We start from the raw sequence: 10,034 nt of genomic DNA, 5'->3' as shown, positions 1-10,034 counted from the left end.
ACACACACACACACACACACACACACACACACACACACACACACACATTGAGTGAATGTCTCTGATCCTAGTACTGGCCTTGACATGTTAGATCACAAATGAAATATTACTGTGTTGCATAAAGTAGAAATATTCTCTGATCTCAATGATGCGAAAAACAAAATTAATGATGAAATAGTAAAAGAAAATGAAGAAGAAAATTTTTTTATTCAAAAATTTTTAAAAATCTCTTTTAAGGCATAGGATTAAAGTCAATTAAGTCAACTATTTCTACTGTACCCGTGAATAATTAAGTATTTCTCACAGCATACCTTTTAACAGTATTAAAGTCAAAGAAGAATATGTTGGTGACGTATACAGGTACAGTGACAGTAATAGAAAAAGAGGAGTGATGTAAAATATTCATGGGGTGGAAGGATTAAAATTAGAAAAGAATTCTCAAATTCACCTACAAAGTCAATACAATTCTAATCAAAATCTTAACAAGGAGTTTTTTTCTGGTCTATTTCATTGTAATTTATTTTATGTGTATGAATTTTTTGCCTGCATATGTGTACAGGCAACATGTGCATGCCTGGTACCCGAGAAAGTTGGGAGAGGTCAGTGGGTCCCTGGAAATGGGACCATCTGTAATTGAACCTGGGTCCTTTGTAAGAGTGACATGTGTTCACCTGCCATGCTGTCTCTCCTGTCCCTAAAGCTAATTTCTTAATCAATGAAGAAACTCAACTCAGACTGGGACTGAAGCAAGGGTGCCCATCATCTACACTCCTACCCAGTGTTACACTGGATAACTGCCAGTGCAATGAGATAAATCAATTGGGAGTCTAAGAACTGTTAAGAAATAAAATCATCTCGACTTCTAAATGAAGTAACTGAGAGTAAAATTAACTCAAACAATTTAGTATGCTGACAGAATATAAAATTAACCTATAAAATTTATTGTCTCTATAAACATTAACAGCTAGAAGAAAAAAATGAAATGGAAAATACATTTACAACAAGGATTAAATACTTAGGAAAAAAATTAATTTTCAGACAGAAGGGGAGTAAAAAGAGTTCACGAGCCATCAAGATGGCTTAGTCAGTAAAGATGCCACATGCTTAAAAAGCAAAAAGATACTTCAATAAGTGGGAAACCTTTCTGTTCTCAGATGTGACAACACTAGAAAGTCAGTTCTCTCAAAGCTAAATTAATGCAGTTGCTTCAAGGAAGCTACAGAGTGGGAAATACCAAGAATATGTCTCCTTACTTGGTCAGCAGCTGTACTGACAGAATCAGTCCAATAATTTGAAAATCTAGAGCTTTCTGAAGACTTCAATTTTCAATCTTCCAGAGGAAGATCCCGATAGTTAATAAATTAAATTGCACTGCACCTCTTCCAACACTAGCCGCCAAAGTCTCACTGTAAGCTGCTCTGTACAGCACCAGGCAGGACTGGGCATACAGTGCAGAGGCCAGAGCGAGTAAACGTAATCTGTCTCCAAACATGGGGATCTGTAGCTTTATTACTGACTGTTGCAACTGATCCAAAAGATGCGAAAAAGGAGGTAGTTACTGTTTTTCCTTTTTAGGTTCAAATCACTTCCAGGAATTTTAGGAACTAGTGCCTCTCCTTTTTCAAGTTATTATTTTCTTTTGTTTGATCATTTACTTTTGGGAGATAAGATAGTAAACACTCACAAGAGATGTCTGTGAGGTCCCCTACAACCCTGGCACTCGGGAGGCTCAGGCAAGAGGATCATGAGTTCAAGGGATACCACGGAAAGATTTTATCTTTAAAAAGAAAAGATTAGGGCCCAGAGCCAGTGGTGGCCCAGAGCAAGCGGGACTGGAGCAAGAAGAAGGGAAGGGAGAAAAAAAAAAGAAAGAAAAGATTAGATACAGGGTTGGAAGAGATAGCCCGGCAGTTAAGAACATTAGCTGCTCTTTCAGGGGGCCCAGCTTCAATTCCCAGCACCTACATTTCGGCTTACAACCATCTATAACTCCAGTTTTATGGGATCCAAAACCTTCTGACCTTCACAGGTATCAACCACACATGCACAGATACATACTCAGATAAAAACCATAAAATAAAAAACAAACCTTAAGAAACAAACAAACAAACAAACTTAAGAGGCCAGAAAGCAGTGAATAAGTATATTTAATATATGTAAAAATATAAACAAAAGTTCAATTAAAAATTATATATCCAACAAAAACAATTATCTTAAAGTGTTTATTTTATAATAAAGTTCATTTTAAAATTTAAAAAAATTGAGAAAAATTTCAAATAAAAGGTGAGAACATTTGTAGCCATAAGATCCAAGCACAAAAAAGAAAAAGAAAAAAAAAAGTCTTCCAGGGTTGTTAACTAGGTAAAAGAAATGCATACTAGCTAGTAACTAAAATCCACACAGAAAAGAATAAAGATAGCAGTAACAATAGATACATACGAAGTTATAAAAACTACTATTATAACAGTAATTTCTAAGTATATTTACTGATGGTTTAAGAGACTAAAATATTTTAATATTAGTTTAAAATCTGATAGTATTGTAACATTAGCTACAGTTTCTTCGGGTTAATTTAAGAAAATGGTTCCCAAGGAAAAATTCACATTTTGGGTCATGTGGTGCACAGATTATAATTTTTTTGGCATGAACAAAAGAAAGGGGTGTGGACAGAAATGAAAGAATACAGTTTGTTTATGACTTTGCAATTTTGCAATTAAGCTGATTTTTTAAAAGGGGGACAAAAACCTAATGCAAAGAGAACAGTATTTGAAAAGAGCAAGGGGGGGAAATGAAATTCAAAGACAGAAAATCACAAAATAATCAAAGTCTTTCTTTGATCAATATTACTTTATAAATGTAAACACATTAAAGGTGCCAACCAAAAGACAACCATTGATAGAATAGAAAACAGTAAAATTTGCCGAAATGCTGTCTAGAAGGCGTTCACCATAAATCTGAGGTACAAATAAATTGAAAAAGAAAGCATGGGATAATTAACCCACACAGACAATAACCAAGCAAGGGCCATGGCAAATATACCAACACTGAACAAAACAGACTAGGCCATGGAATTATAACAGACATAAAAGGCATTATAAAGTGCAAAGTTCAATATGCAAGAAATATATGACAATTAAAAACATTTAGATATGTAGCAGACCATCAAAATAGAAAAAAATGGGCTAAGGAGATGGCTGAGAGGGTGAAGGACTTGCTGTACAAGCACGAGGGCCTGAGTCTACCTCTAGCAACTATGCAAAAGCAGACTGTATAGCAACACATTCCTGCAGTTCCATGCTGGGAAGCAACGGCGGAAGCATCCTGGAGCTCAATGGCCAGACTGTTTAGCTTAAACACCTAGCTCCAAGCTCACTGAGACCTTCATCTTCAAAAATAAGGTGGACAGCAATACAAGAAGATACCTCAATGTCAAACTGTAGCCACCCACATGTACAAGATCTCACAGAATTAAGGGGAGACACTGTTCCAAAATAGCAGAGATTTCAACGTTCTATTTTCAACATGGAAAGAACAGGCATCTTCCTAAAAGGAACTAAATACAAGGCATTCCTAGTACTAACAGACAATCCCAGACTGAGATTTTGTTTCCTATATCACTCCTCTATCACTCTCCAAGAAAAAGAAACCAAAGCACCTTAGAGAAACAGCTAACTACAGACCCAGGGCAAGGAGGGCCAAGCAAAGTCTAGATCAGTGGGTCACAATCCCTTTGGGATTGAGTAACACTTTTACAGGGCTTTCCTAAGACCACTGGAAAACATAGAGAGTTAACATTACAATTCATAACAGTAGCAAGATTACAGTTATGAAGTAGCAATGAAAATAATTTTATGGGTGAAGGTCACCACAACATGAAGAACTGCATTCATGGGTTAAAGCACTGGGACGGTGGAGAACCGTGGTCCTGATGCTATGATTTCTATGATGCTAAAAAATAGGAAAATCAAATGTAGAAGCAATCCACAGACAAACATTAGGTAGAGCTTGGGTAATCTCACAAAGATGGGGAGGAAGGATAGTAAGAACCAGAAGGGTCAAGGACACCATAAGAAATTCCACAGTATCAACCAGCCTGAGCCCACAGGCACTCACAGAGACTGAACTGCCAACCAGGGAGCCTGCATGGCACTGCCCTAGGCCTTCCACATGTTACAGTTATGTAGCTTGGTCTTCTATGCAACACACTCCTGCAAGACTCTGTTTCCTGCCTTTGGGACCTTTCCCCTACTGGGTGGCCTTGTCTAGCTTTAAGAGAAGAGGTGGTATCTTGACATGGCATGGCTGGCTGATATCCACAGAGGTCAGCCCTTCTCTGAAAGAAAGCATAGTAGTAGACTGGGGGTTGGTGTGTGGGGAATATGTTCAGAATATAGAAATAAATAAATTAATTAATTAAAAAGACAATAGGAAAAGCCTCAGGAAGTAGCAGCAGCTTCAAATCTGAGATAGTTTGTATGTAAAAGCACAATGCAACTCACAGAAGAAAATAAGAATCTACTAGTCTACAGTGGTTAAAATGACATTACAAAAGGGAAGGCACTCAGAATCCTAAATAATAAATGAACAAGAATTAATGAAAATATATAAGGAAGTTACAACTTGGAAAGACAAGTAGCAACTAAAGAGGCAAGAATGGTGAACGGATGCTAAAGGTAGCAGAACAATGTCTAATGAGACTATTCAGTCTCAAGATACGGTGAAGGCAGATGAACATTATTTATTAAAGAATAAAAAATAATTTTAGAGTGGACTAAAACAAAATAAAGTGAAATGGTTTGATTTATTGTCTGATTTACTAAAACACTCCTTTGTCTTGATTATAGAGTTAAGAAATCTGTTTCTATGTGGAGACTCAGCTGAAAGGTATAGAGGAATTTTCTGTGCTCCGTTTACACTAGTATGCCTCCAAACTATCTTCAAATAAGCAATTCACCGAATGCTCTGCAGTTCCCTCCGGGCCGCCTCCTCTGCCAGCTGGGAGGCCCGCAGCCTCTCTTCACACTGGTCCTTTTCCGACTGCCTCCAGACATCATGCTCCACTTTCATCTTCTCTAAGTCTGATAATCTGTTCTCGAGTTCTAGCCTAAAACAACAGACGATAGTTATGTCAGCAGAACTACAATAAAGAGGATCTGAGAATACAATGTTTTCGCAAAGAAGTTTGACACAAACTACAGGACTATGTACTTACTTTTCATCTTGTAAGACCATGAGTTTCTGATAGCCTTCTTCCTTGGCAGCTTGTACTTTACGTATTAATTCACGATCTTTTTCCACCAAGAGCACTTTGTGGTGTTCAACAGTTGACCTGAGAATTTCATTGTCTGACTGCAATCCTAGTATGTTTTTAGAAGAAAAATAAACTCTATTCAACATTAACATGAAGTTTACAATTAACAAGCATTTGACCCCAGTAAAAGGAAGGATGGTAAGAGTGTCTGTCCTTCTACAACTGTAACTCGTGGACACATGTTCTTAGAGGTCCTTACAGAACATCAGCTCATCAGAACGTTCCCAAAAGAACAGAGAAACAAACTAAAACTTGGACATAATGTCATTGTCACTTTTTAAACCAAACACACACAAACCTTTCAAGTAGTTTATACACACTTACTCCTTTGAATCTTAGGGGACAGAGATCAGCTTAGATGAATACCCAGAGGCTTATTTTAGTCGCTTGACTTGTTATAGGGGTTCTGGAGCTAAATGCCCAGGATAGTATCATAAACTAGATGGTCATGGTAAATTTGAACAAAATCAAAAACTGAATCCTTCAAAAACCCTAGGATTCTAGAAAATATGCTACATTTCTAACAAAGATAAAAATAATGACATTTTCAAGCTTATTGAAAGAATTCTCAAACGTTAGGACAAATATTTCAGAAATAACTATAGAAAATTTATATTTGACTATAGAAAATTTATAAAAACACAACAGAGCAACAGATCCCAAACTCTTACACTAAAAAAAAAAAAATTACTCTCAACTCTAATAATACACTGAAATAGTCACAACAATCATTAATAAAAATTAACTCTATAGGAAACAATAGAGGTCAACTTGAGCACAGTACGGCCTGAGAGTAGATTTTTAAAGTATTTAAGAAAGAAACGTAACCTCTGGGAAATTTTGATGGGCCACTTGAAGAGTAACATGGAGCTAAAACAGAGCCCACTTTGAATGAGGACTCAGTTAACTAACCTAGAATTTATAGCAAAATCAAACCCCAAACTGAGGCTGGGATCCACCTCCTCACATGCTTTAGCTTAGATCACAGGTGATCTAAGAGCATTTAGAATTATAAGCACACAAAGGACAAGCTCACATTTTCAATGTTTCTTTTAATTCACACAGTAATCAAGAATGATTATATACACATAAGACAGTTCATTAGAGAAAAATCACAGAATACACAAGTCATTCAACAAAGTGAAAATAATCCCTAATACTCTAAGATTAAAATTTTATTATTAAGATAGAGAATCTGGAAAAGAACTCACACTGTTCTATTTTAATAATCTGAATTTAGACGTGAAAATAACAGAGAAAAGCATGGGAGATTATGTATTACCGTCGAGTTCACTTTGGATCTTATGCCTTTCTCTTTCTAGCTCACTCTTAGCTCTTGCCGCCTCCAGTTTGATGTCAGTTATTTCTAGTTTGTTTGCATGTTTAAGCTCTTTTACCTGTTGGTCATTAGAAACTGCAATTATTATTGGGTCATCTTCTAATCATTCAGTACATACCTAAAAGTATAGACATAAATGAGAATAATCTGGTAGCACAGGGTGTAAGTACCTTCAGCAAAAGTATCCCAAGGCCCAGAACAGCATGTGAGTCCAACAGATAGATACCAATGGAATTAAGGCATCTATTTACAAACACTTAGGTAGAGTCACCAGGGCTTAACCTTGCTTTAAAATTTTAACTGTACATTTCTAACATCTATTGACAATTCAGAATGTTTCAAGGGGAAAATGATGAAACTGTCCATTTTAGAAAGAAGAAACAGCTGGGCATGGTGGCACACTCCTCTAATCTTAAATCAGTACTCAGGAGGCAGAGGCAGGCAGATCTCTCTAAGCTCAGAACATCAAGGGTACTTGACTGGATCTAATTTCAGAAAACAACAAAAAGGTGGGGAAAGAAACAAAGGCACTCTAGGTAGTAGGAACAACATATAAAATGTTAATTAGGAATAACATCACATAACCTGCTCTTCAAACAATGTGCTATCCCTTACAGTAAAGTATAGGAAGGCTTAAAATCTGTGAGAGAATGGCAGGGAATACAAGCTATTGTTTTAGAGTTACTACAGCTATCAGGAAACACCATGACCAAGAAGGACAGAGTTATTTCTCTTACACTTCATATCACAGTCCATCATGAAGGAAGTCAAGACAGACTCTCAAACAAGGCAGGAACTGGAGGCAGGAGCTGAGGCAGAGGCCATGGAGGGTGCTGCTTACTGTCTTGCTCCTTACAGCTTGCTCAGCCTGCATTCTCGTAGAATAGAGGACCACCAACTCAGGGATGGCACCGCTCAAAAAACCTGGACTGGGGCCTCCTGCATAAATAATTCATTAACAAAATTCCCTACAGGCGTGCCTACATCCTGACTTTATGAAGACATTTTCTTAATTGAGGTTCCCTCCTCAGGTTACTTTAGCTTGTGTCAAGTTGACAAAAAGCTATCCAGCACACTGCTCAAAATAGCTATTTAGCTATTTAAGGTAGAATAATTAACTTTGTAAAGCTAATTTAAAAATAGGTTAAAATAGGTTAGGTTAAGAAATAAAAGCAAAGAAATCAGCTTGCAGCAAAAGAATTAATAAAAAAGACGAAAAAGGAACCAATTGAACATGGAGACTAAATATATTTGCATATGTACATATAAGTGAGGTAGAAGAAAGGGTGGATAGCCCTGGCGTTGCTTGTATTTTGATGCTAATTCCACTTTCCCAGGAGGGGCTGTGGACAAGGAGTGAATCTTACATGGTGACTTCTTGTGAACCTTCTCCCCACCTTAACTTGTAAAATAAAGTCTAGAGCCTGTGATTGGGCAGTGGAAGGGAAGGTGAAGCTGAAAAGTTTGAGGGAGAAGGAGAGAGAGAGGAGGAAGGAAGGGTATAAAAACAAGCATTAAAAACCCTTCGTTACAAAATCTACTTCTTGTAAAGCCCCAGGTAAATGTGAACAATTTTCAATACTGTCCATATAACCAATCCTTCACATATCATTTTTAGTCTAAATAGTCCTAGCAAGTAATTCTAGTTAATAATTAGTATTCCTTCATCCAATAAGTATTTACTAAATATCTATTAAGTGCAAGGTACAATTCTAGGAGCCAGGCATACAGCAGCAAATAAGAAAGTTTTGTCTTCCCAATCACCCACACTATTAACATTTTCCACAAACTTCTACAATTATGTACAAAGGCTTTAACCAACAGAAGTATACCAAAGTTTAAAATGACAGAATCAGAGTATAAAACTACAAAGACACACAGTGAGACATAATGTGGGCTGGTAGAAAAGGAGAAGTCATGCAGAGCCCAAGAGAACCCAACAACAAACAAAGATGAGAGTAAGACACACATCAGTAAGGGACTAAGAGCCAAAAAGGAACATTCATAGACACAAGGTTTTTATTAGAAGAGGTTTTATCTACAAATGGTACTGAAAACTTTGCAAGGAATGGCTTCACGTAAAATATGCATCTCAACAAAACAAAAATACATGTACTTTACGCTTTACATTGCTAACCCCAATAAAAAAGATCCTTTCAAATTAGTTTATACACTACTATACTAGTAAATGATATAGAATAGCAACCTTCTGCTGGCATTTCTCTACTACTTGAGATTCCTTACTAAGCCATAATTTTAAGGACATCTGACAAGGGCATTAAAATGTTGAGAAAATATAATATTAAAATAATTACAGGGACATATATTACACACTAAGTGCAAAACATTGAGAGTGACACAAAGTTCACTAAACCACACTACAGTTGCTTTTAATAAGGTAACAAATTTAAGTAAATTTCATAGAGTATTGATTAATTTTATGGTAGCTAAAGAAAAATTTCATAAAAACTTAGTTTTAATAAAATAAAGAAACCATTCTTTAGGCTGGGAAGCTGGAATAGCCAGCAAGGTGCTCGCAGCACATGCATGGGGAACTGTGTTCAGATCCACGAACCACACAGAAAGCCGGGCCTGGCAGGGTGCGCCTGTAATCCAGTGCTAGGAGGCAGAGCCAGGCGAATCCCTGGAGCTGCCTGGCCAGTCTAGCTGAATCAGTGAGCTTCAGGATCAGAGAGAGACTGTCTTAAACAATCACACAGTGACACTGGAGAGGCAGCTCAGTGGTTAAGAGCGTGGGCGGTAGCACTAGAAGACCCAGGCTTAGTTCCCAGAACTCACATGGCAGTTATCAACTGTCTATAATTCCATTCCTAAGCGATCTGATGACCTCTTCTGGCCTCTGTAGGCATCCAGCACAGATGGTGTACAGACATACATACAGGCAAAACCTCCATACACAGAAAAACAAATTTTAAAATTTTTTAATTCTTTAAAAAACTAATTATAAAATGAGATAGACAAAATCCTTTTTCTGACCCTCATAGACACAAGGCACAAATATGTCACACATATACATGCAGACAAAACATTCATACATGTCAAACAAGAAAAATGTGTTGAAACAAAAACAAAAAACTGAGAAAACAATATATAGGAGAAACAATACAGTTTTTAAAATGTGTTACACCAGAAGCATTGTCTATAAACTCGACAGAGATAATACTTAAATTCTGGCCTTTTCTAAATAATGAGATGGTATAACTTCTTTAACTTAGTTAAATAATAAGACATCAACCTCTAGGCTCCTGGGCTCTACACACATGTGCACAACCATGAGAAAGATGTACACACACACACACACACACACACAGAGAGAGAGAGAGAGAGAGAGAGAGAGAGAGAGAGAGAGAGAGAGAGAGAGAG

At 37.0% G+C, this 10,034-nt stretch overlaps 1 protein-coding gene across 4 annotated transcripts in view; it reads right to left on the bottom strand.

The window, feature by feature from the left end:
- Positions 1-10,034, bottom strand: part of Cep83 (centrosomal protein 83) — a 104,441-nt gene that overhangs the window by 31,811 nt on the left and 62,596 nt on the right. For all 4 annotated transcript variants that reach the window (XM_028783054.1, XM_028783055.1, XM_028783057.1 and 1 more), the window contains exons 8-10: positions 6,594-6,708; positions 5,213-5,357; positions 4,955-5,104 (exon numbers count right to left, since the gene is read on the bottom strand). In XM_028783054.1, coding sequence (XP_028638887.1) covers positions 4,955-5,104; positions 5,213-5,357; positions 6,594-6,708 — 410 coding nt within the window. The remainder of the gene's footprint in view (positions 1-4,954; positions 5,105-5,212; positions 5,358-6,593; positions 6,709-10,034) is intronic.

This window comes from Grammomys surdaster, unplaced genomic scaffold (genome assembly GCF_004785775.1).
Source record: "Grammomys surdaster isolate TR1022 unplaced genomic scaffold, NIH_TR_1.0 958, whole genome shotgun sequence".
NCBI lineage: Eukaryota > Metazoa > Chordata > Mammalia > Rodentia > Muridae > Grammomys > Grammomys surdaster.
The sequence above is the reverse complement of the archived record's forward strand: the minus strand, read 5'-3'. Positions and strand labels throughout refer to the sequence as shown.